Here is a 27,644-nt window from a genome sequence, read left to right as displayed (position 1 = left end):
TTTTTTTTTTTTTCTTTAAACCATTTTACCAAAAAAAAAAAAAAAAAAAAACTTTCACTTTATTATCAACCAATCTTGATTACGATATATGTTGCCTTTGCATCTGTGTTCCTGAAAACAATGTGAATAGTCCTGGGAGAGCAGAGCAGCTCAGAAGCCAATCAGAAACTTGTTATTGTTTTTTTGGCATCTTCAGGCGCTACAAGTTGCTCAACAACAACAACAACAGCAGCAGCAGCAACCGAGTGGTGAGAAGTCCCCCAAGAGCACAGAAAAAGAGGCAGACGCACAGGTAGAGCTGTACCCTCCTCCACCCACAGCACACACATACACCTCCAGAGAACCATGTTGTTTACACTATTACACAAACCGACTTGTTTATGCTGCCTCCAACAGATCATAAAGAGATGGGGCAATCAGGGTGTGTTTTATTATTACACATTGTTTCGATGGAAGATTACAAGTTCACTTTTATTGTGTGTAGCCTATTGTAAAAGTATTTTCTGTCATGTCAGTTAACAGATAAGGCTATATTACTGAAGAGAAATAGACAGCTGTAGAGCTTTAGCTGCAAACAAACACAATATATGCTACCCAGTGCACAGCTGCCTTTATTTATTCATCATGAATTGAATGCCTTGTACGTGTGTCTCGTGTGAATGTGCATGCAAGTGGTGAAACGAGGGTTCAGATAGTCAATAGTTCAAATCAACATGCCACTATGGCAAGTGCAAGGGGCGGGATTACTAGCCCGAGCCATGTGACTGACTGGATGGTTACATTAGGTTTGGGATCCTAGTGAGAGCATTATTGGAGGTGGTGGGTTAGTCATCGGGGTTGGGTAGTTGAAAGAACAGTAGGAGGATACTGGTGTTCTCTCTAGTCTTCAAACATTCCGCGCAGCTCTCTGTTCCTGCCGCCCATGGAGTTATCAAGGTCTGTGAGTACTGAGATGGAAAGGGCAAAAGATATAACGTTTGCTTTAGTTTGTTCAGGTATTGGATGCCTGTTTGAGTTTTATGAGTGTTTTTCAGGCAGTGTATTAAATGAGTACACATTTTCTGATTCCCCACTGTGCTTTTATTTAAAACTTTTATTGCATTTTTTCGTGAATTGCTGTAATTTTCGTTACTCTTTAACTTAGAGATCATAAATTGAAAATGCACTGAGTTGTTCATTTGTTAAAGATTAATTCTTAATTGAGGTTTTTTTTGTATCATTTGTTGCTGACAGAGGGAGTGATTAATGAAGTGAATGACCACTAGGGTCTGTGGTATCCGATCTGACAAAGGGCTGAAAGCTTTGAATGGTCACTGGAACCTTATTTCTGTGACTCACTGTCTTTGAGCTGTAATTTTATTCCCTGAATTACTTCTCTTTGTCTTTTTAAAGGCAGTGTTCACAGAACTGAGCCCTTTTCCCCTCTTGTTTTTTTTCCCCCTTGCCTTTGCAATTTATATTTACCTAGATGAACAGTGCAGGAAAGAATGTTATTTTTTCTTTGGCCGGGGAACCACACCAAAATTGTTCAAGGTATTGAAGGGGAATAACAACGGGCTCTATTTGTTTTTGGGCTGTTGAAGCCTGTTGTTTTATGGCTTGTGTTTTCAGAAGCGATCGCTTGTTGACATGTACTCACTCATGGGGAGTTGGTTCTCTGACACACTGGCAAGAACAATAACAACAACAAAACAATGTTTGGACTTGTCTGTTGTCATGGAGACAACACTCATCAGTGCTTACTGTGCCCCCGAGAGAGAATATTTACATTAATTTGCTGGCATGCTTATGTTCTTCTCAGGCTTTGACATTTAAAATGTTTCTGTTGAGACTCGAAGGCATAGTAGTTTGCCTTTTTGGATCTTTTTCACAAGCAAATGTTTCATTTGTTTTTAGGCTGTTTTTTTAAGTGCAGTACTTCTGAATATCAGTTTGTGTTCATTTGTAAAATATGCTGTTTCTATTTCTTCAGTAAGTTATTTTTATGGAAAATCTTTCCCTGTGATGTGTGGTTATGTATACAGTATAGGCATGCGGCATGTATATACAGCATATAGGCTGCCTCTTAGCTTCTTAGAAGTGTATTCTTCTGCTGATGAAGAGGGAACACTTTGTTTCCTGCACCACTTTGCAAGGCTGGCAGTGGGCCGCCACTGAATCCAAGGTGCCATGACAGAAGAAATCATATTTCAGCTGAGTTGTGAGTTAGCAATATGAAATATTACAATAACAACAATAAACAATAAAAATAAACACTTTTTGTTGCATGCAGCACACGTCCAACCAGGAAAGCACTCATGAATCAGTTGCAGCAGTTACTGAATTAATCTGACTCGCTTGCTGAACCGCAAGTCATTAATTTTAGTCATGTTTGACTCTAACTGAACCAAGAGCTTCTAGGGCCTACTGGGTTTTGTTTTTCATGAGGCAAAATCATACTGGTTGTTTTCATGACAACATGTAATTAAGGATACATTCTAAAACAGTTTTTTTAAAATAGATAAATAGTTATAATTAGGGATGCTCCGATCAAGATTTTTGCAGCCGATACGGAGTATCGATTTCTTGTCATGGTGATCGGCCGATACCGATGCCGATTCTGATGCTTCAAGCTTTATATAGACTGTTTCATCGGGCGCACGCGCCTGGCCTGAAGTTAACTTCTGGTCTATGTTTGTTTATCAGTCTGGCTATGGCGCTGGCTACAAACACAGTTAAAGTTAAGGTGATGAGTAGACTGAAGTTGGGCTCAGGTGGTTGTGCTGTGGGATGTGTTTCCCATACATTTATTTATTTGTGGCACTCGCCACAATATCAAAACTGACCGATTTTCCAAAAGGCTTCATTGAATAAACATGTGCACGTACTGGATGTTTAAAAATCAAAACGAGGCGCGGGTGTTTTTATATCACTGTATTTCTGAAGGAAGACTATCTTTAGAAAAAAATCGATGTCATTTTCATTTCATCTTGCATGTTATATGCCTGATAAAGCAGCGTTTGTGAGCTCAGTGCTGCTTTGTGTACAGCAGTTACTGGGGAAACCTCTGTTTCTCCTGCTTTAAAGCACCTCCTGCTGGCAGAGAATGAATTTGCATTTTCAGTAAGTACGTCTGATTTACATGGCAAACATATTTTGCTTTTCCTATATCCACGGGCGCTGCGCATAATATGCGGGTCGGGTAATAAAAAATGCATTCTGATTATTTGCGGGTGGGTTGCGGGTAGATAAAAAAATCATAAATTATGCAAATATTAACTATATTTTTTTCATGAGGCAGACGATTTTGTGTGTGTGTGTGTTCGTTCGCCTGATCGGGAAGTTGCAGTGACAGAAACGGTGACAAGGAGTAAAGCCTGTGTTAATGCTATTGAGTAGGCTTATATGGCCAAAGAAGATATTTTGTTTTATAAATAAACTTGCATTTAAAAGCAGCCCACGATCAGCGTGTTATGTTACCGTTATCCCTTACGGCTCCGACGAGGTTTTGTTTCGTCCTCCACGCTGTGACAACTCACAAAAGACTATTTTTAGCCAAGCAGCGTGAAGAGCCGCTTCAGAAACGTGCCGTGGCTGGCCGGTATAAACACAAGCACTGACTAGAGCGGTCGTGATCAGCTCCGGTTCCCATGGAACCGTAATGCGCCGCAGACGTGTTCAGGGAGGCGCAGATCAGCTCTAACGTCACTGAATCTGCTGTTAAAAATGAACCATCCATTCATTATATCATCATGCAAAACATACACGACAAATAGCACATTTTTCATTGTTTCTCAAAACGTCATAGCATTTCCACACCTGCGATGACATGACTGCAGCGCCAAATCATTTATGTCCCCACGCATCATGTACGTGGTCACGCATTGACGTCATCAAATTGCGATCGGTTCGTGAGATCGGCCAAGTTAGTGAGTACCGATCGAGTCATAAAATGTGATTATCGGCCGATACCAATCTCCAGCGGATCGATCGGAGCATCCCTAGTTATAATTAAGCAAAATATATTACCATAAATAATGTTTAGCTTTTATAAATATTGAAATTATTTGTAGCGTTTTAGTTTTCCAGTTTTTGCATTATGTTTTATGTCACCCTTGTGCTGCGTTAAAAAAACTAGTCTGTAAACTAGGGGTGTAACAATATATTGTGCCGCAATATATTGCAATATAATGGCTACAATACGTATCAATGCATAATACATGAAATTATCTCATAACAGTGCTGGTTAGATTACTTACAAATTGTAGTCTGTTACTGATTACAGATTACATGATGAAAATTGTAGTTATGTAATCTAGGTTACTCATTTTAGGTTATGTATTCTGCCGGCTTTTTATTACTTTTAGATTACTTTTTTATCCAACTTTTAAACTTACCATCAAACGCAACGCATTGATATAAAAAAGCAAAGAGAAAGAAAATCTATTCCATTTTGTGATATCAACATCATAAAATGCATTAAACATTACATTACACCGTGGTTTCCCAATCTGGGTTTAATGTAAGAACTACAGTGGGTTTGTTGATAAATTGTTTGTTGATGAGTTGATAAAAATGAAGAATTAGGGGGAATCAATAAATTATAATTTACTGCCACTGTGTGAATATGTAATCATGTAATCCATAAAAAAGTAACTGTAATCTGATTATGAGCATTTTAAAATGTAATATACTCTAATTACAAGTACATCATTTTTGGAACCTTACGTAATCCAGATTACATGTAATCAGTTACTACCCTGCACTGTCTCATAATTTGGCAACAGACTGCTAGGTATTTTAGTACTTTTGAGGAGAAAATATTTGGAAATAAATGTAATTATGTATTATTTAATATAATTATTCATTATAGAACAAGTGTCACTTAAATTCCTTACAGTTCCCAATCACCTGTGAATATGAGAATCTGAGGTCAGTGTAATGTAATAGTGCCAAGTAGGAAAAGAGCAGCGTAAACATTCTGCTAACTATCTCCTTTTGTGTTCCATCAAAGAGAAGGTTATACAATTAAATAATGTCTGGATTTTACATTTCTGGGTGAACTATTTCTTCAATTTTCCGGATTTAGGGCCATGATCAACCCCTCTACATGCATGCGCACACACACTGTATGGGAAATCATACGAGTACAACAGTCAGCTGTTATTGTTCTCTCATAGTTGCAGTATCTCAGTCCAGCAGTATGTTTATATGAGTCTGAACACAGACTTCTTTACTGGAAATTTGTGTTTGTTTGTTTCACAGGCTTAATTAAAATGCAATCTCTAGTTTTGTTTTTACAGTTGCTGTGTACCCCAGTATGTATTATTTATACGAATCCGTAAATGTGACTTTAATTATTCTGTTTATGTTTATTGTAAACATCTTAAAAGCAGCGAGTGTGTGTGTGTGTGTGTGTGTTTGGCTTGAGATGTGGTAATTGCTAGAGGCCAAGTGAAGCATGGTCTAACTCATTGTGAATCCAGTGCATTTACATTTAAAACACTCGCCTCTGTTGTGGGTATTTTTGTTTGTCTGTTTTTCATTGGTAACATTTTTAATGTCACTGTTTGAGCTGCTGTCAACAAATGAATAATGTATTTGTGTTTTTAATCTTGACTGGTTGTTTGCCTCAGTTTATGGGCAAATTAAATGGAGATAACTGAAATGAATGCTTGTGAGAGACGTTTTTCCCGTTGTAGGCTCCTTGCATTTTATTGAGGACTGTAAGCATTGTGGTTTTCAAAATTGTTTGTGTATTTGTTTACTTGGTCTTGTTGATGTTGACCGTTGAGGCCCAGAGGACTTGGAAACTATTCCCTGAATGTCTAAACAATAAAATATACAAAGAGGTCTGTCATAGTCCTACTCTGGTATCTCTTTTTAGCTGTTCACTTGTTTTCAAAGTGTTTACTATCCTTAGGGAAGAGGATTGAAATTGGGTTTGTGGAAAGCCCTTTGTTCTTGGAGTTAGCAATGTGCTTTTTTTCTTTACATCACAAGGTGTGCAGATGAAGTCATGTTCAACTTGATGAAATCTATCAAAACCATTTTGAAGAGGCTATTAAATGTATCGTCATCCTGCAGCTTGACATATTGTCCATATTGTCAGTTTCGTAAATACAGTGACTTTGGTACCAAATCAGTACTTCAAATAAAAAGATAATGACACCTAAAAAAATCTTCATAGAGTGTCTGACTTAATTCAATACCTACACTCTATCTAACTATTTCCGGATGCACACTCATACCTTGTGATGATCTGGCTGTGTGTACGGATGATTAAAATGCATGTCTTGTTATTAGTGAAAGCACAGTCAGTTTTGTCTTAAGTGAATACAAATGAGTGTTACAAAACATTGGGTGTTTGTCAAAATATTGGATGTGTGCTTTATAGCTTGCAGTGAAAGTGCAGCCTAATTGACCTGCTGCTGTATATTATGTTGTTAATATTAATTACTGGAAATATTGAAGAATAAGAGGCAACTATTCTCTGCACTTGGCTGGATAAATTTATTAACTTTAAGTCATTTTAAAAACAAGTATTAACACAACATTAAACCTAGTGGGAAGAAAATGCACAGCTAATTTTAATCACAGACCTGGTTCTCCGTTAAATTCTGACAGTGCTGAATTAGTGATAATATATTATCAAGACTACAGCAATAATTTTAGTAGTTTTTCACATTTGATTACTTTTTGGTCATTTACTTTGTTTATTCATCTTTATTCCAGACTGTTTAATTGGAAAAGCTTGAATCAATGTTTTTTTTTATTTAATATTTTAATAATTATTTTACATTGTAATAAATGCTTATTAGACTTTGTTACGTTATCATGACAGTCCTGAAATTTCATTGGTATTGGTATCGGCTACTACATTTTTGGTATCAGGATAAGCCTAATGAACAGCTACTGCATGATAAATAATGAAGCGGTTGTATGTGTGTATCTCTAGGTGGCTGTATCAGTGGGGATGATAACTCCTCAGGCCATCACCCCTCAGCAGATGCAGCAGATCCTTCAGCAGCAGATCCTGAGCCCCCAGCAGCTCCAACTGTTACTGCAGCAACAACAGGCCCTCATGTTACAGCAGGTACACACACATTAGTGCGGTGCAGCTTCGCATCTGCAGTACCGCAACAACAAAAAATATAATTTAGTAGTGCTTGGCGGTATGACCACAAATTTATATCACAGTGTTTTTCAAAATTATACCGGTTTCACGGTACATGACGGTATTTCTTTTTTCGTATTTTAAAAATTCATATCATAACAAAAATAAACATCGGTATTCGGTATGAACCGGTATACCGCCCAGCACTATAATTTAGTGTAGGTAGTTACTAAAAGAGACTCAGGGCTGTGGTCCTCAACTCCCCTCCCATATAAGCTAAAAATGTCTCAAAATGATCTCAAAATGCCCAGAGTTTAGATTATTAATCAACCTGGTCAATATATTAGTCGCTCACTAGTGTGTAAAATACCTTGGATCAATACGTTACTTGTTTTTGGTGTTAATGTTTTCTCAGCAACAGCTTCAGGAGTTCTATAAGAAACAGCAAGAGGAACTCCACCTGCAGCTCCTGCAGCAGCAGCATGCTGGGAAACCCAGTAAAGAGGTAACAGCATCACAATATACCCCAGAGGACCATCAAAGCCATTTATTGCAATCTGTGCCAGATTTCCATTTGCCACATTTCTGTCTTTTGTTGGCTTTGTGCAACTGTACTGCGAGTGAGTAAAGACACCGGCTGTGGTGTCTGCAGCTTTACTCACTTGAGTGAAAGTGGAGGCTGTGCGATGATGCTATGAGTGAATGAAGACACAGGCAGTGACTGTACTGGGAGTGTCAAGTGTCTGTCTCTGTATTTCTTACAGCAGATGATGGCCCAGCAGATGGCTATACAGCAGCAGTTACTCTCTGTTCAACAGCAGCACCTGCTCAACCTGCAGAGACAGGGCCTGTTGTCTGTCCCTTCAGCTCTCACCGGTGCACTGGCCCAAGGTAAGAACCCCTCCGCAATGTGTTTTGTGCGCTCCCGCGATTTTTGTGTCGGCTCCCGCAAACATTGTATAATATTGTATATGTATATTTTTTGTGCATCAGGGAGCCACTATCAATATGTGGGGTATTGAAATCGCTTTTGAATGAGCGCTCGCGGTTCACTTTCACTGTTGATTTGACGATCAGGCGCACTCTGTGTAAAGGGAGCACCTCTTACAAGATCATATATTTGTCAATGAGCTCAGGATCGGTTGAGCAGCAAATCCTCCAGCATGGTCTGTCAGTCACCTCTCCTAACTCTCGACCTGTGATCAGTCAAGCTTGTGTTGGATGTAGGGTTGCAAAGTGTGTGTTTTTTCCATGGAATTGGGCTACTTTTAAACTGTTGCCCTGGGTTGATTTTTACCCGTGGGTTAACAAATATGAATAGCATACTTTTCTTTCACCATGCAGCAAACTTAAAAAAAAAAAATACTTGGAAAAAATACCCTTTAAACCAATTAAACTGATCGTATTAATCAGTCATAAATTTTACTTTCGGTTAACAGTTAAACGGTTAACATGAGCATCCCTACCCCTCACCGCCACATGACATGAAATGGCAGTATGATACTAATGGACTTTAAATTTGGGTTAATGTTACCCTACACTACAATATAACTTACTGTGAAGCTGTGTGTATTGTGAAAGCCATTATATAAATAGATATGAACTAGAAATATGACTTTGACTTTCTAAATACTTAAATATATGATGGTTTCTACAAAAATATAGCACAACTGTTCTCAATGTTGAGATTATTAAATGTTTCTTGAGCAGCAGAGATTATTTGAAATACAGTAGTCACATTGGTTTCAGAGGTTAATGGGTGATTGAATGGAAAAATTGAATCATAGATATAGAGGTCTTATTAGTTTTATAGTGATCTAATGAAGGCAATGTCTCACTCACAGGCTTGATCCCTGCTGAGCTTCAGCAGCTGTGGAAAGATACGGCAGATGCACGACAGGAGGAGAAGAGTAGAGGAGACAAATCCCCTTCTCCTCCCAAAACTCAGATCCTCAACCACCACTCCAGCACTAATGGACACCATGTGCACCGGCCCAGCCGGAGAGACAGGTACTTCATCATCATTATTTTATTGCATTCAAGCATGTGCCATTTATTTAGATTTATCCAGAAGTCACGCGTGTTGTTCTTAAAAATACTTTTAAGTATTAATACTTAATATTTGCACTTGATGCTTACTCGCTCCTAATGTTAGAATTGAGCGATCAATAGTGAATGAACAACAGGAAACTGAAGCTCTTCGGTAGCAGGTTAATTTACTCACCAAACATATCCTATATTAGGTTAATCAGATATGTGCACAACATAAATATTACTTCATGCATCTGCACTAAAATATTCAAATGCACAAGTTAACTTGGCCGTGCTAGTCAGAATGTGTAACTCTAGTTGTTAATGCACTCTTCCTGTAACAACACACTGAAACACCAGCAAGTAAAGCACAAAGAATTTACCACATTCTGTTTCAGTAGTGTTCTCATTATTACTTACAGATTCACATTTTACACTAACTGTATTTTCATTATCAAAGTGAATCTAGGCATCACTGCAGACATTCAAAGCCATAGTTTTAGAGCATACCAACCAATAAGACCGCAAGGTACAGCCAAAATGTTACCTTAACCAATCAGAAATAATTCAAACCAGTAAAATATTTGTTGTTGTTGTTGTTTGGAAGAAATTATTACTTTTAAATTAACAAAAAAAAAAAAAAAACAGCAGACATTTGTTTCAAATAATGCTCTTCTTTTAAACTTCGTTCAATAATTTATCAAACATTGTTTTCAACATTGATAATAAGAAATGTTTCCTGAGCAACAAATCAGCATATTAGAATGATTTCTGAAGCATGAAAATTGCTGCTGAAAATTTAGGTTTGCATCACAGGAATAAATTACATTTAAAATGTATTAAAATCTATATAATAATTATTCTATATTATATTAGTGACAAAATGGTCTTAAAATGACAAGATTATAATTTTCTTAAGAGTATTTGTCTCACTGAAATGTAGGGCTGGTTATCATTCAAAATTTTTCGATACCGATACCTTGACTTCCTGAGGAGAAGAATCTGCCTAATAATTATGCACACCTTGATATAGGGTGTTGATCTCCTTAGGCCACACCCTCCCTCGTTACACAAATACACATCACCTGATATGCATTAAATCCAATAAGCATTCAAGTTTATACAGCTTGGACTTGGAAATTATGGATAAAATGATGATATGGTCAAAATCATCACTTGCCTAATAATTGTGCACACAGTGTATGCGTCTGTCAGCAGCGTTCAGCAGCAGTGTCTACTAACAGCGAATCTTTAAGTTAAACTCCTTCATGAACCTCGCTACTGAGAAATCGTTGATGATCAATCTGCGCCGCGCCTCTAGTCGAACACACCGGCTAGTGCTGCAGGCTTATTGGCTCACTGACGCGATGAGATTAACCCCCCTTAGGTATCGAAATTTGGTACCGAACGACAAGACGTTTTTCGATACTCGATGATATCGAGGCAATTCGGTCGGTGCCTAAAAAGTATCGAACTCGATACCCAGCCCTACTGAAATGTAATATTTGATGACTAGTCAAACCAGTCAGGTTGTGGGAGGTTCCTAATACAGTATGTTGTATTAGAAGAATACTGTTGACAAATGTCAGGTGTCTTTAAAGGCATTTGTCTTTGTGGCTGTGTGAAAGGTGACAGTCAGTGTCAATGCATTCCCTGTGGGCCTTTCTTCATATACACATGAACACACCTCCATCTCCATGTTTGTCGAGGTCTAAACCTGTTTGTCTATATATTTCAGGAGCTTGTTTGTCAGAAGCACTTGACTGTTGTCAGTCTTTAAACACTCACTGTGTGAACATTGCCTATATAATATGTTGCTGCATGTGGACATGCTTGAACTTTTTCGTGAAAAGTGCGTGAAGTGGAGAAATTGGGGTTAAGAACCAGCAACCTTCTGGATCCCCAGCCCTGAGTCTTAACCGCTACACCACACTACCCTGTTAACAGTAAATGCTCAGATTACAGTAGGTGCCATTGTGTCCTAGCGTTGCATTGATGTGGTCTGTATTGTCAGCAGAGCCCTCTTATGGCCCGCCTGTGATTGTTTTCATGATATTGGTGGAGGGTGAGAGCTCAAGGACTGTGTGGTCAGTTTCATGTGTCATGTAAACTCCTGCCCGCCAGAGAGACGCCTGCAACTAAAACCTTAAGTGCAGCCGCTGGCACCAGAGAACAAACCCTTCACCCTTTCTAGAAGACCACAACATGCAGGCATTGTCTATCTGTCTCTCCTTCTGGCTTACTGAGTGACATGCAAACACACTTTCCCGCTGATGGAGTGAGGGATGAAATGTAATCAATCCTTTAAAATCTGCCATGCTCCATTTTGATATGTATACTACTTAGGGCTGTGTACTGGCAAGAATCTGGCGATATGATACGTATCACGATACAGGGGTTGCGATACTTTAAGCAAGGCGATATATTGGGATATTGCTTATTTTAGGAATAGGATATATTTTTAGGAAAGCAGTCATTAAAAACACACCACCATATGCAAACCTTAGCAAAAAATCAGTAGGCCTAAATAAATAATAATTTAACCAGAACACAATTAAAGTGCTTGCAGGATTCTTTAGTTAAATGTATAATATGTATAAAATGTATTTTATAAAAAAGACCATATATATTTTTAGACCCTGCTTTAAAGGTTCACAGCTTAAGTTTACAATTGTAACATACAATGTCATAACATTTTGATCTGAACAAAAAATTACATCTGTTTAATATCAATTAAAAATTGTGGTTGCAGGATTCTAAAGAAAACAAAACAATTGTAAAACAATAAAATAAATACAGATGTTAAACATTCTCAGAACCTTTCAACTTGGATTTCACAGGTTTTTCAGTTTGTATTTATAAATACATGGAAAATACATGAAATGCGTAGAATTACCGAGACCGCGACGCGAGCACTGCCCCAACTGCACAAAACGCGAGAGAAAGCTGCAGCCGACCATACCGCCTGCCGCGCCCTGCGCGAAGGCTCTTGACGCGGGACGCGGCGGAACCGAGGTTGAGGAACCTGCGCCGTGGTCCCAGGGCGGACGTTACCACAAAAGCCCAAATGACTCCACACTTCAGCTTTGTACACCGACAGCGAACTATATTAACGCTAACATTAGTGGCGTGCCCTAATGCTAGTATTTCCTGTCACTGTTTAAGTTCAGAGATGAAGACTGCTATCTAGCAGTCGGGATATGAACTCAAAACGAAACAACTGCCTTGAATCTTGTATGATTTTTTTTTTTTAAATATCGATATTCCGTTTTTGAGAATCGATACAGTATCGACAAAAAAAAATTGCGATACTCACATGTATCGATATTTTCTTACACCCCTAATACTACTGTAACGTTGAGTGCTTATTCCTGAGAGGTGAGCATTTGACATTGAGCTTGAATCTTCAGAGCCCCATCTGCAAGAACAAACAGTTCATTGCTCATATTTGTTTTATTGTCTGCTTGCAATCTTTGATTGTTCAGTGTGTTATAAGGATGGAAATAACAAAGTCTGTTTTAATTTGTCAAGTGTGAGTCATCTGCCTAGGCTGGGGTTGTGTTCAAGCACTGAGATAGAAAAGATGCCCGCTGTAGACGCTTTCTCTTTGTTTTGGTGTAAGGGAAGGAATCTGCTGGCAGAGACATACAGGGCTCTCTTAGGCGAGAAAAGGAGAAGGTCATGGTTCTAAGGACACAACCTTGCTTGATCCCAAACAAATAAAGCATTCTTGGCATTTTTTAAAATACAAAAATAAATCACTCTCTCAAACAGTCCACTGTTTGATACAAAGTCCTAAACATGTCCAGCTAGTTTGTCAGCTGGTTCTGAGCCCCCCCCCCTCAAAAAATGCATTAAAAATTCTGCGCAAAACTACAGTTCGAAAGTTCAGGGTCAGAAATAAATACTTTTATTCTGCAAGGACAGATCAGAAGTGACAGTAAATGCTGTATATTTGTAATGTTACAAAAGATTTCTATTTCAAATAAATGCTGTTCTTTGAAACTTTCTGTTCATCAGAGAATCCTGGAAAAAATGTATCAAGGATTCCACAAAAAATATTAAGCAGCACAATTGTTTTCAGCATTGGTAAAAATAAATCCGTATATTAGAATGTTTAAAGGATTGTGACACTTAAGACTGGAGTCACAAGAATAAATTACATGTTTTATAAGTTAGACATTTTTTATCTGTTTTTGATCAAATAAATGCAGCCTTGGTGAGCATAAGAGACTTCTTTCAAAAACATTAAATCTTGCCGACCCCAAAAAGGTAGTGAAAAATACTTCAAATTTACAAAAAAAAATTTATAATAATAAAAAACAATCAGCTGTACAACAAATACTACCATGTCTAAGTTCTTTAATTTATCATTATTTTTATCACGTTATAGTAATTGTGCTACATTAATAATGATACTTCTGGAGGAAAAAAAATCATAATGAAAACATTTTTAAGTAGAGCTGCACATGACTAGTTCTTTAACGATACTGCACACACTGTGATTCATGCCTCACAAGATGCATCACAATATCGAAATGTTTTGATTGAAAACAAGCCTGTCGAATGGAAAGACACTCAGCGGAAAGCATGAATCTGCAGTATCAGGTGCAGTCTTTCTTGCAGTTTGCCTCATCTTTTTTTCCATACCTTACTCTTAGAAGCATCTCTTACCACAGTGAGAAACTCTTTTTTCAGAATTTATTCTAATTTTCGTCTTTCTTTTAAAGTAACTAGGTAATATAAATTAAATTAATGCAAATACCTAAAAATCTCGATTGCTGTATTGAAAGATTGATGCAAAAAGAACATTTCTTTGTTAACATTGGTTTTAATGGTGTAAATTATTATTTTATTCTTTTGATTTTGAGGTGAAAGATGACAAACGTTCTAGACAGGCTTTGTGAGATGCACAACTTCTTGACATCATCTTGGCATGTCCCAAATATTTGAGAGATTGCTTAAGAACAAATGAAAGTGTAGTAGTGTGAGTTGGGTTGAAATGAAAGGAGCAGAGCCCTATGGGTCACATATGGCGCTTTTCCACTGCATGGTACGGCACGGTATGGCTCACTTTTGGGGGGTTTTCTACTGGGTACAGTACCTGATACTTTTTTCAGTACCACATCGGCTGAGGTTCCAAGCGAGCCGTACTGTTACCAAAATGTGACGTGTAAACCCTGCTGATCACTGATTGGCTGGAGAGAATCGTCACTACCTGTGTCATTGAACTTGCGATACGAGACACCAGACCCGCTAGATTTAAATCAGCACAGCCAGCGTAGGATCGGACACAAATTTTTTTTGAATGAACGCAACTGTTTTGAACGAGCGCACCTTTTTTTAAACAAACAAAAAATGGTTTCGTGGTCTGTCGAGGAAGTACGGACATTCCTCTCGTTGATAGCCGAGGAGCGGATCCAGAGAGAGCTTGGTGGGGCGACGCAGAATGAAAAAGCAACGTGTATAATCCCGCCCACTTAAAGCGGTACTAAACTGCAATGGAAGCGCAAATGGAGTCGTGCCGAGCTGAGTCATACCACGCAGTGGAAAAGCGCCAATATTTGCACAGTGTCACAACATAGTACTGTCGTGCAGTGGCATTATCCAGTGCAATCCTGTACTATTAACCTTTAAAAAGTACATGACAGGAACCCAAGCACACTTCAGATTCTGCATTTATTGTGTTTTTGCTTCAGTTTTCAGGAGAGTCATTCCCAGAGCGCCCATCCTTTATACAGCCACGGCGTATGCAAGTGGCCAGGCTGCGATGCTGTGTTCGGAGACTTCCAGTCATTCCTCAAGTGAGTCAACAGCTCTCAAACTCTGCGTTTTATTATGCTGTTTGTCCTGTTTGGAGCTGTAATCTAATTATCATTTCTGAGTGTGCTTGCTGCCTTTTTTACAGCTCATTTTATGTGCTGCTTTCCCTTTTACCCTGTTCACTTGTTTTTTTTGTCCTTATTCACTCCTTCCACTGTCTCAAACCTCCATTTACTTGTATATATGTATATTCCGCCCATGTCTCTTTATTTTCTTTCCGTTTCCTTCTCTTTCTGTCTTTCTTTCTCTCTCTCCCCTGTGGCGTTGCAGCCGTGGGGCCCCTCAGGGTTGAGCTCAGTGCACTGATAAACAGAGTACCCATGGTGATCCTGGCCATCCCTCCCAAAACAAACAACAGGAGGATGTTTATCTGTGCCCCTTCCACTGACCCTGACCCCTGCTCCCAGTCCAAGGCCCCGCCCTGTCTATTGCCACAACACTGCCTTTGTTCCTCAGCTCAGGCGCAGTTGCACTATTAAAAACATGTTCCAAACTATCACATCACACTGAGATTCACGTGCCGCACCTGAGAACGAGGCTCTTAGCCTTCGTAATAAGCATTTTTCATTCACAAATATGATGATGCTATAATCACAAAAATTGTATTACTTTAGTTTTTTCAGAATATCAGATTCTCCCTCTCTTTATTCAATAGTAAATTCAGTACTGTATTGTCAAGGAGACTATTTCATGTTTATATGTTCTAAAAAGCAAGTTATGGGTTGGAGGTATTAAGAAATTCATTTTTGTTTATATCTTTTTTGTTAGAGGAGGAGTTGTTTGTGGAAGTTGGTTGGATGAAAGCCTTGCACAGATTTTCTTTAAACACAGCACCCTCTACTTCTCAATAGTAGTATTGCATCCTGTACATTTATGTTGATTAGTAATGTATGATATACGATCAAATCTTTCTTTTGAATTGATTGTTTTTAAATATTTATTCAAACTCATTCACATTGCATGTTTGGGAGTAAAAAGCTGAGGTGATGTTGAAATCATAATCGTAGCAAAAATATGCACTATAAAAGTTTAGAAGACTTTTTCTAAAGAAATTAATTAATTTTACTTCAGCAATGATGCATTACATTGATCAAAACTGACAGTAATGGCATTTGTAATGTTACAAGAGAGTTTTATTTCCAATAAATGCTGTTATTTGAAACCTTTTTTTTTTGATAAAAAAATCTTGATATAGCGTGGTTTCCACAAAAAATACTTCAACATAAAAAAAATTAAACATTGATAAATATTTCTTGAGCAGCAAATCAGCATATCAGAATGATTTCTGAAGGATCATGTGACACTGAAGACTGGAGTAATTCTGAATTCTGAAAATTCAGCATTGATCACAGAAATAAATTACTTTTTAAAGTGTATTAAAATTGTAATAATATTTCACAATATTTCATGTTTTACTGGATTTTTGGTAAATGCAGCTTTGGTGAAAATAAGGGATTTTCAAAAACTTCTTACCAATACCCAAATTAAACAAAAATGCAATCACTTTTTTTTTTTTTTTTGCCAGTTCATCAAACAGTTCAAATGATTTGCTTAAATGAATCAAACTATATAACTGTAATATTGTAGTATTCTCCTTATTAAAATTTGTGTTGGCAAATTAAACTAGACTTATTCTTAGTCAACTTTGGGCAGGACAAGGCACGTTTATTTATATAGCACATTTCATACACAATGGTGATTCAGAGTGCAAGAGAAAAAGAAAAAATGAAAGATGTGTTTTAATGACAGTCCTTATACTGAACGTCTGCATATGTGTGTTGTGTTTTTCAGGCATTTGAACAGTGAACATGCTCTGGATGACAAGAGCACAGCGCAGTGCAGAGTTCAGATGCAGGTGGTTCAGCAGCTGGAACTGCAGGTAAGGCTTTACAAAACTCACAACACAATTGCTTTTGCTCCAAACGGAACTGGTTTTTGATATGGATTATTTAATTCTGATTAGACTGAAGAAATGTTTGTTTTCTGCTTTGCATGTAGTTGAACATCCTGCTCTAATCTGAGCTCTAATCTTTTTCCTGTTCTGTATGTACACATAAAGAAAAACCATGTGAATGCTAGACAACAGAAAACTCCAGGTTTATCAGTGGTACATCTCCGTTGTGTTTGTGTTTGTCAAACAGCTCGCCAAAGACAAAGAACGCCTTCAGGCCATGATGGCCCACCTCCATGTCAAGTCTACTGAGCCCAGACCTGCCCCCCAGCCAGTACGTCACTTTATTTGCCATTTACTCTGTTTGATTAAACACATTTGTGTAGTTCTGAAGATACACTTAAGATTGCTGGTGAAATATTACACTTTTTTTGTTGTTAGGTGAATCTGGTGTCCAACCTCACGCTTGCCAAGGCAACCGTTCCCAAAACCACTCCCTCTATGAGTCTTTCCCAAAGTGCCACAGCCCCGTCTACACCCTTCACGTCACTCCCCCAGATGCCCTCCGTCATCATACCCACCAGCCTGCACAGCATGGGACCCATCCGCAAACGCTACTCTGACAAATACAACATAGCCATGGACCAAGGTGAGACCTCTGACCCACAGTCAGTGTAGTGCAGTGATCCGGGCTCTACAATAAGAATGACCCTAAATCAGTGTGAGAGAAATGTGGGCCAGTGGAACCGTCACCTGCCCAGTAGGGTTATTTCAACTTTCAGAAAAGGAGGATCCTGCTCTTTCTTCAGTCCACATGTAACATGATTTCAAGTCATAAAATTATTTTCCCCAAAAAGAGTAAAAGTTCAATACAAAAATGTATTTGCGGTGTATGCAGAAAAGGTCCTGCATGACTGTAACATTTGTTGTAGTAATAAAGTAATAATGTAGTAATAATGAGAATAATATTTGTAATAATAAAAAGAAGATTGCTAGCATCTCAGCATGTAATCTTTTTTTTTGGATACAGAGCAAATGAATTTCAAATATTGAGTTTTTACTCTTTTTGGAAGAATTTATTTCAACATTCTTACATTGATTATTTCTTTGTAAATAGATTTTTTTATCTATCTATCTATCTATCTATCTATCTATCTATCTATCTATCTATCTATCTATCGGTCTGTCTGTCTGTCTATAAAATGCATGGAATATGTATTTATGTATGTGTTAAGCTTAAAGTTACTACTTAGAAAGTTGCTACTTACTACAAACTTTAAAGTTTAGAAACTTGCAGCAAAAACTGTTTCATAAAAATCTTTCACTTCTGATGCTTAATTTAAGGATAAACTGCTAAAAATGGCCATATTTTAACTCTGGGCCAGTGAAAATATTATGGCATGCAAAATCTGAACTACAGTTGAAACATCTAATTTTTTTTCTTAGTTTTATTTTCTTTTTATAATGTTTTGTAACACATTATTACAATTGTTTTTAATTTGTTCAGATGTTTCCAAACTGTAAAAATGATAAACTATTGCACAAGCCTTTCTTTCTTTCTTTCTTTCTTTCTTTCTTTCTTTCTTTCTGTGAGAATTACGTCCGCATACATGGAAAACCCTATTTTAAAAAAAAAGACAGAATTGCTTTGATAAATGAAGTGTAACGGACAGCACCTTTCTCCTGTGTCTCATAGATATTGTGCAGAATAAGGAATTTTACCTGAGTGCTGAGGTCAGGCCTCCATTTACATACGCAGCTTTGATCAGGCAGGTAAGAAACCATCATTGAGGTCTGCACCATCATTTCTGCTAAGACGGCCATCAAGCAGGATTTCTGAACAAACTGGAGATGAAGTTTAGTTAGACGTTTGTTTGTATCTTTCATCAGCTGCCATATGAGATACATGTTCCCCTTTTTAATTTATAGGCCATTTTGGAGTCTCCAGAAAAGCAGCTAACACTAAATGAAATCTACAACTGGTTCACTCGAACATTCGCGTATTTCAGACGCAATGCTGCAACGTGGAAGGTAACTGAAAAGATACAGTCTTGAACGGTTTCCTGTGCCTTGGATCAGTTTGTTAATTTATTCGGTGATCTCAGAATGCAGTTCGCCACAACCTCAGTCTTCACAAGTGTTTTATACGAGTCGAAAATGTGAAGGGGGCCGTTTGGACTGTGGACGAGCTGGAGTTTCACAAAAGAAGGCCACAAAAGATCACTGGGTAATTGCAAATCTCATTGCAAAGATTTCATTTGCACAGATTCCTCTGAGGTCATTGTTGCTAATGACACTGATGTCTGTTTCTTCAGATCACCTCTGGTGAAGAACATCCAGTCCAGTCTGGGTCAGAATCCCGCCCTGTCTTCTCTGCAGGTATGGAGTCATTCATGCACAAGCTACCGTTTTAATAGTTTGAGGTTGGTAAGATTCTTAATATATTATAAAATGTAATTTATTCCTGTGATGCAAAGCTGAATTTCCAGCATCATTACTCCAGTCTTCAGTGTCACATGATCCTTCAGAAATCATTCTAATATCTTTACTGTCACACTTTTGATCAATTTAATGCATCCATACTACATCCATACTTTGGAATGGTAGTGTATTTAACTTGTTTGTAATGTCAGTGTTATTTCCCTTGGTCTTAAAACTAGAGGTCGACCGATAGTGGATTTTGCCGATACCGATAGCTAGGTTGGACCACACTGGCCGATACCGATTAATTAACCGATAGTTTTTTAAATGGATACTGAACAAAAACTAAAATAATGCTTTATTAAAAAAACAGTACTGAACCATACTAGTAGTAGTAGTAATAATAATAAAAATGTTGAAATTAACACACTCTAACAAGGAACAATACTTACACAGCTTTCATTAATCTTAATGCTACAAATGGACTCTGTAATGACAGCAGACCCTTCTCAGCCGCTCCAGCAACGGACGCAACCCGGAAAACTATCGGCATGGATTTTTATAAATCGGTCGACCTCTACTTAAAACATTGTTTCTCCTCAGGCAGCGATGGTGGACAGCAGTCTGTCCCTATATGGCTCAGCTTCCATGGGAGCGTCGAGTCTGAAGGCTCTGGCCAGCGCACTGCATGAGGACATGAGTTCTCACGATCATGACGAGGGCTCCCACAGCGACTCCAGCCTGGAGCTCTCTCCTGTGCCCACACTGTGAGTCCACTCTCCTGCTTGTCCGACGTCACTCACATAAACCCTGAGAACATCTATCAGCCACTGACTGCTGTATTCAAAGATTAAAGGCATTGAAGTTATTTTGAGTAGAGTTAGTAAGATGGGGGAAGATGCCCCCTTAAGGTCAAAGTGCATTTACTTTTAGAATGTGCAGGATGATGATGATGCATCAGCCTGTGTGTTATTAGGGGAAATAAATAGAAACATTTGCTAAATTAATTGTCATAGGACAAAACAAAATAATAATAAAATTAAAGAAAAAACCTACCTGGAACAAGAGGAAAATAGAAATTAAATCATAAAAAACTTTTGATATAATTCTTATTAATAAATATAATTTTTATATATAAAGTGTCGTTAATGTAGAATACTAAATCAAATATTTAAAATTGTTTTGCCAATTTATTTGAATAATTAAATGACCAGTGACAAAAAGTAGAATCCGAGTAAAAAAATATTTATCTGAAAGGTAAATTTATTCTATGACTTACAAACAGGCAAATTAATATACACTTAAGTTGCCTATATTTTAACTGAAGATATGTCATAATGGCAACACTATGAATGCAAAATATTTTCACCCAATTAGCCTGTATGTTTTTAAATGTCTGAAATGCTAGTCTAATTTATGGGAAATATTGAATAACACCTCCATTATTGTGGGGCATCATCTTATCCTTAAGGTTTAATTTTACCTTTTTACTTCAAAATAAAAAATTTAAATAACTGTTCTTCCCCAACAGGGTTATTATAGTTAACTAAAATTAAAACCATACAATAAACATTTTCATTATTTAAATATGAACTGAAATAAAACCTTTCTAAAACCAACTGGTTTCAAAGGCAACATTTCTCATTTTAATTTAAATTTGATGTATTTAAATAACTAAAACTGAAATAAAAAAATGTATAAGAACTATAAAGATACTTAAGAGAAAAATAAAAAATACTAAAAACAACAAAATCACTAAAACGTTACATGTAAAATGAAAGCGGAAAATATAAAAATAAAATCTGATTCAAAATATTAATAAACACTAAAATAGTATCTCAATGATACTGAACTAACATTACTTTACAAATATAAAAAATGTGATGGATAGATTTTTTTAGAAATGAAAAATTATAATAAATATCTTTTATATAGAGTATACTTTCTTTCTTTCTTTCTATATATAATTATATATATATATATATATGTGTGTGTGTGTGTGTGTGTGTGTGTGTGTGTATGTGTATGTATAATGCATGAAATATGTATTTATATATGCTTTAAGTTTAAAGTTACTAAAAGCTTTTCAACTTTAATTTTACTTCAAAGTTCAATTTTAAGTTTAGAAACTTGCAGCAAAAAAACTGTTTCATAATTCTGTTTCACTTCTGATGCTTAATGTTAAGATAAGCTGCTAAAAATGGCCATATATTGTAGCTCAGGGCCAGTGAAAATATTATGGCATGTAAAAATCTGAACTACAGTTGAAACATCTGGATTTTCATCTTTGTTTCTTTTCTTTTTATGTTTTGTAACACTTTACTACTGCTTTTAAATGTGTTCAGTATTTTTGTGAGAATTACGTCCAAATCTAAAAACATTAATGTAATTCAATATAACACAATGTAATAGGTCACCGTTTTCCAGAGACAAAGTTAGATCAGTCAACCTCAAAACAGTTTCGCCTGTCAAAATCTCACAGATGTTGATATTCAGATTAAAAGACAAAATGAAAAATAGCACAGCGATGTGATGAGTTTTCTTACTGTTTGGTTTTGATCCTGGCTGACGTGAGCGCTCTGTGTTCACAGGCATCAGTCTCAAATCAAAGAGGAGCAGATGGAGGCCGAGGACTACAATGGCTCCATGTCTCCAGAGACAGAAGACCAGCACAGTCCAGACACCAACCACCACGAGCACGACTCGGCCTGCCAGCCGGGGTTCTCCTCGTCACCTCACTCATTCCACTGCTGAGATCCTCACCCATCCGTCGGGCCTCTGACAGCTGCAACTTTTCCTTTTGGGAACAACCGTTTATTTATTGTTTCGATGTACCTGTTTCTGTTGTATGCAGTGGTTTGACCTTACTGGTACTAAAGGGCTCCTCTGTGTTTGAAAATGTCGCCCATCAGCTTGCAGAGGACAAAAGAGGGCGCTGTAGACTACACGTCATCTTCGGTTTGTATGTTAAACACTATGGCACCTGAACTCCATCAACCGCTTTCCCTGTCAACTGAGGAAAATGAATTTTTAAGCTGTCTATGATGAGATATTTAGCTTTCCACAAAATCTATTCACTGCAGCTGTGAATGCTGAATGAAAAGCTCTTTATTGTTGATGCAAGTTTGAATCACCTCTGCCTCAAATACTGTAGGGTTAGTCAGCATCAGGCTTAAGTTCACGGGGCGCTGACGATATTTCGATGGGCGGCCGGCCCAGTGAGGCTGTAACATAGAGGACCTGACGACGGCCCCGGTAACGTGTGGCCTTAAATTTCGGGCTACTTATTGGTAGAATGGAAAACGAAATCGTGAATGTCTTTCTTTTTTACCTATGTTTTTTCAAGATGAAAAACAAAACCAAAGGGGAACATTTTATAACCAGCACTTGATGAATGTTTTTTCAATTGTAGTTTTTGATTTGTTTTTCACTTAGTGTGTACTGTATTTTCATTATCCAAAACATTTTCGCAAAGGAAATTCACAACGGTCCCAATCATTCGGTTACTAGTAAAGCTGAACCAAACGTTTTCTTTAATATTTGAGTTCTTTCTTTTTTTTTTTTTTGGGGTAAGTTTTTCGCTGTTATCGGAAGAATCAACAGTTACCAAAGATTGTGAAAGATGTTTTGATGTTGTGTACCCTGTTTACATTGTCCGTTTTGATATGGCCAAGACTAAGAAGTCTTCATTCGATGAGTATAGGATGCGTTTAATGTCAAACTCGTGACATTTTGAGCATTTTGTAACCGTAATCATTTGATCTGACATCTAGTAATTGTACCACAGAGAAAAAAGTAGATAAGGAAATAATGAATAATTGTTGACTGAGTAACTTGTTACACATGTCCAAAAGAAATATATGAATCAACTGTCAGTTTGTTCAATAATTCTGAATAAATGTCCTTATGATTAATACATTCTTGTATGAAAATGTGAAAAAATTGTGGTGTCGGCTTTTTCCATTATAAATAATTATTTAAATGTATAAATTCACTTTTTTTATTTACGCAAATATAAATATATGAACAGTGCATTAAATGCACAACAAAAGGGTACAAAATAAAGTTAAACATTAGACTAATCCAATCTGAGGTGTATGAATATGTATAATACACACACCTCTCTGATTTAAAGTCTGATACATGATGATGGTGGTAAGTGAATAGAATAGTGCATTAGAACTGAAATAATTCACATCATGCATTCAGATTTGGTACCATGACTTTACATTTATTATATTTTTCACTTGTGCATACACTGAAAAAATAACATGGTAATAAAAAAAAAACTTTTCTTATCAAAATCCTTCCATGTAGTCTTTTTTTTTTTACTTTCCAAGTCAGCTGCATGTGTGAAAATATATTACTACATAAAAAGATCAATAAGAAAATACAGAATACAATATATTAAAGTCATAGACGTGTCCTACAATCTGTCAAAGACAGAAATAACTTGGCGATAAAGGTAAGTAAAATAGATGGCACAGCTTAAAGTAACTGACTGAGTACATGGCCACGTCTTTGGTTATAAACAGCTTCTGGAGATCATTAAATCATTATGCAAAGAATGAAGGTGGAAACGTCCACCTGTCCAATCAGTTTAAAGACTGGTTACATTCCAATATAATGTTCTACTACACAATATGGTAGGCAATGGTACAGCATGATGCATGACGGTCAGTTGACAAAGCTATGGGTTGTATATGATGTGGATGGTTATGAACCACTGTCTGCCTTATTTTATATTTACATAAATATGAACAGTGCGTGAAATACACAACAAACGGGGACAAAATAAAGTTCCTTCATACTCTAAAAGTAACCAGACTCCCTCTGGGTAATTATCACATGACCATCAGCCTTCCATTATGACATCATACTACATGACATTTAAATCTTCCTAATACTGGAACTCCAGCAGAGCACAACAGCTGCTCAGCGTCACGACTACGCCATGTCTGGTCCTCCATCAGTTTCTCCATCTCAAACGCTCAGTAACTTTCCCTATCATTCGCAGACACCGGGCCAGAATCAGAAACTACAGAAGCTTGTTCCACCAAAGGATTAAAAACAAAGGTAATTGAGTTTTTCACACAATTTGGACTTTTTCTCTCAATTCTGAGAAATAAAGTCAGAATCGCAAGATGTAAACTCAGAATAGTGAGACATAAAAGTCAGAATTACAAGATAGAAACTCAACATTGTGAGACAGACACAGAATTACGAGAAAAAAGTCAGAATTACAAGATAGAAACTCAAAATTGTGAGATAGACACAGAATTATGAGAAAAAAGTCAGAATTACAAGATAGAAACTCAGAATTGAGATATAAACAGAATTACGAGAAAAAAGTCAGAATTTCAAGATAGAAACTCAAAATTGTGAGATATAAAAATTGTGATATAAACAGAATTACGAGAAAAAGTCAGAATTTCAAGATAGAAACTCAAAATTGTGATATAAACAGAATTACGAGAAAAAGTCAGAATTTCAAGATAGAAACTCAAAATTGTGATATAAACAGAATTACGAGAAAAAGTCAGAATTTCAAGATAGAAACTCAAAATTGTGATATAAACAGAATTACGAGAAAAAGTCAGAATTTCAAGATAGAAACTCAAAATTGTGATATAAACAGAATTACGAGAAAAAGTCAGAATTTCAAGATAGAAACTCAAAATTGTGATATAAACAGAATTACGAGAAAAAGTCAGAATTTCAAGATAGAAACTCAAAATTGTGATATAAACAGAATTACGAGAAAAAGTCAGAATTTCAAGATAGAAACTCAAAATTGTGATATAAACAGAATTACGAGAAAAAGTCAGAATTTCAAGATAGAAACTCAAAATTGTGATATAAACAGAATTACGAGAAAAAGTCAGAATTTCAAGATAGAAACTCAAAATTGTGATATAAACAGAATTACGAGAAAAAGTCAGAATTTCAAGATAGAAACTCAAAATTGTGATATAAACAGAATTACGAGAAAAAGTCAGAATTTCAAGATAGAAACTCAAAATTGTGATATAAACAGAATTACGAGAAAAAAGTCAGAATTACAAGATAGAAACTCAAAATTGTGATATAAACAGAATTACGAGAAAAAGTCAGAATTTCAAGATAGAAACTCAAAATTGTGATATAAACAGAATTACGAGAAAAAGTCAGAATTTCAAGATAGAAACTCAAAATTGTGATATAAACAGAATTACGAGAAAAAGTCAGAATTTCAAGATAGAAACTCAAAATTGTGATATAAACAGAATTACGAGAAAAAGTCAGAATTTCAAGATAGAAACTCAAAATTGTGATATAAACAGAATTACGAGAAAAAAGTCAGAATTACAAGATAGAAACTCAAAATTGTGAGATCGAAACAGAATTACGAGAAAAAGTCAGAATTTCACAATAGAAACTCAAAATTGTGATATAAACAGAATTATGAGAAAAAGTCAGAATTTCAAGATAGAAACTCAGAACTGTGATATAAACAGAATTACGAGGAAAAAAGTCAGAATTTCAAGATAGAAACTCAGAATTGAGATATAAACAGAATTACGAGGACAAAAGTCAGAATTTCAAGATAGAAACTCAAAATTGTGATATAAACAGAATTACGAGGAAAAAAGACATAATTTCAAGATAGAAACTCAGAACTGAGATATAAACAGGATTACGAGAAAAAGTCAGAATTTCAAGATAGAAAAGATGTAAACTAACAGAACTACGAGAAAAAAGTCAGAATTACAAGATAGAAACTCAAAATTGTGAGATCGAAACAGAATTACAAGAAAAATTCAGAATTACAAGATAGAAACTCAGAATTGTGAGATATAAACTTAAAAATTCAAGAAAAAGGTTAGAATTGTGAGATAAGTCGCAATTACCTTTACTCATTTTCATTTATACATTTTTTTTTCAGTTGTGGCTGAAATAAGTTTCCAATAGAAACCATGGCACCTCCTTTCCAGTTAAAAGGACAAAAACACACTGAAATTTGGCTTCTGAATAAAATAAACATTTTCAACCATAACTGTGTATGTGTATGTCAGTGTATGTCAAAACTCAAAAACCAAATTGACATCAATATTTCTAAACTGATGATTGTCATATTGCGGAGACTGTTATCTGTGCAATTCAGAAGTTTGAGTGCATATAACAGATTTATTTTATTCATGGGTCAATAACAGTGCTTTATATTTTTGAAAACCCCTGCTGCCAGGGTTGTTTAACAATCTTAGTGATTGTATTTCATAAAGTCATTTACAATCCCATGAACACCAAAACAGCTCTATAAAGGCAAAACCACAACAGACTGCTGGCTTTAGTTTGGTTACATTCTGTAGTATATTTTGGTTTGAATGTGTTTTGGCATCATGTTAGCCAACAGTAAAGCCCTTGTCTTTGCCGAAAAGTCTTAAACTTGACAGAAGGTGCAACATTACAGTCTCGTGGTGTGCGGCAGTGTACGTGCAGATAAACTATCCTCCTCGTCCCCGGGGCCCTAGCGTCTCTGTGGTGCCAGCATTACTTTGTTAATGAAGTTGACGATGGCAGTCGCAGGCTGTTCGGGATCCAGCTCTGCAAAAAGATGGCACACATTCTCCGCCACGCTGCCGGGCTTCTTGGCAACAAAACCAAATACTCTGAGAGGAGACAGAGAGATACGCGAATGAGCGACTGGGGATAAAATATCAGTCTTGCAATCCAAATGAAGAGTGAATGGACAGACAGGATGATCGGTACTATGGTAATATAAGAGTAAATTAACATGCACATAAGCACATAATCAGTTTCCTATCAGGAGCAACATAGAGGAAACAAGCTGTCTGAACAGTCCAGACGACACGCATATCATTTAGACTTACTTAGAGGTCGTGCTGTCTGAGTTAGTCCACCTACGGCAGCAAGAGGGAGACAGAGACAAGACTGAGGAACAGACTCACACACACACACACACACACACACACACACACACAAAACACTCTCACACACGGGACGCTGCAGACACACATGAACATGCTCTCAATCTGAGGACAAACACATACTCTACACGAGTACTGTGCATATTTAGTGTAATCTTGTGGTTGTAATATATTTGTGCTGCATGTGAATTCCATTCTGATACATTTCCTATTGCAATGTGAAATCGAGCTCATGTAGCTAGAAGTATTTGATTTCATTTACTTGTGTAGAGTATGCTTTGGATGTAACACACAATGCTTTGAGGCTTCATTTTGGAGGTCTACGTCAAATCATATTTTGTAAATTGTAACTGAGAAGCTGTTTTTAAAGGAATAGTTCACCAAAAAATGACAAGTTTCTGTAATACATCAATAATTAAAACAAAACATCTTCAAACCATTGCTTCTGGCTAAA

The 27,644-nt window shown here is 36.7% G+C and overlaps 2 protein-coding genes across 10 annotated transcripts in view; one reads left to right on the top strand and one right to left on the bottom strand.

Annotated features, from left to right (window-relative positions):
- The window catches only part of LOC107681376 (forkhead box protein P1-B-like), a 48,038-nt gene extending 25,281 nt beyond the window's left edge, over positions 1–22,757 (top strand). For 2 of the 4 annotated variants that reach the window (XM_016477655.1, XM_016477657.1), the window contains 15 exons: positions 197–292; positions 6,938–7,075; positions 7,512–7,601; positions 7,861–7,987; positions 8,941–9,106; positions 14,827–14,931; positions 16,742–16,829; positions 17,092–17,175; positions 17,283–17,490; positions 18,538–18,614; positions 18,771–18,872; positions 18,947–19,068; positions 19,157–19,220; positions 19,866–20,029; positions 21,854–22,757. In XM_016477655.1, coding sequence (XP_016333141.1) covers positions 197–292; positions 6,938–7,075; positions 7,512–7,601; positions 7,861–7,987; positions 8,941–9,106; positions 14,827–14,931; positions 16,742–16,829; positions 17,092–17,175; positions 17,283–17,490; positions 18,538–18,614; positions 18,771–18,872; positions 18,947–19,068; positions 19,157–19,220; positions 19,866–20,029; positions 21,854–22,016 — 1,794 coding nt within the window. In that variant the 3' untranslated portion in view covers positions 22,017–22,757. Of the gene's footprint in view, positions 1–196; positions 293–808; positions 937–6,937; positions 7,076–7,511; positions 7,602–7,860; positions 7,988–8,940; positions 9,107–14,826; positions 14,932–16,741; positions 16,830–17,091; positions 17,176–17,282; positions 17,491–18,537; positions 18,615–18,770; positions 18,873–18,946; positions 19,069–19,156; positions 19,221–19,865; positions 20,030–21,853 lie in introns of those variants that run through there. The other 2 variants (XM_016477656.1, XM_016477658.1) reach the window with 2 other exon arrangements.
- Positions 22,758–26,716: 3,959 nt separating this feature from the next.
- LOC107681375 (tensin-2-like) overlaps positions 26,717–27,644 on the bottom strand; it is a 51,648-nt gene continuing 50,720 nt past the window's right edge. For 5 of the 6 annotated variants that reach the window (XM_016477648.1, XM_016477649.1, XM_016477653.1 and 2 more), the window contains 2 exons: positions 27,134–27,163; positions 26,717–26,911 (listed from right to left, as the gene is read on the bottom strand). In XM_016477648.1, the coding sequence (XP_016333134.1) occupies positions 26,770–26,911; positions 27,134–27,163 (172 nt within the window). In that variant the 3' untranslated portion in view covers positions 26,717–26,769. The remainder of the gene's footprint in view (positions 26,912–27,133; positions 27,164–27,644) is intronic. The other variant, XM_016477650.1, reaches the window with a different exon arrangement.

Source organism: Sinocyclocheilus anshuiensis, unplaced genomic scaffold (assembly GCF_001515605.1).
Source record: "Sinocyclocheilus anshuiensis isolate Anshui unplaced genomic scaffold, SAMN03320099.WGS_v1.1 scaffold881, whole genome shotgun sequence".
In the NCBI taxonomy this organism is placed as follows: domain Eukaryota; kingdom Metazoa; phylum Chordata; class Actinopteri; order Cypriniformes; family Cyprinidae; genus Sinocyclocheilus; species Sinocyclocheilus anshuiensis.
Note: the sequence above shows the minus strand (reverse complement) of the source record. Positions and strands in the feature narration are given on the sequence as shown.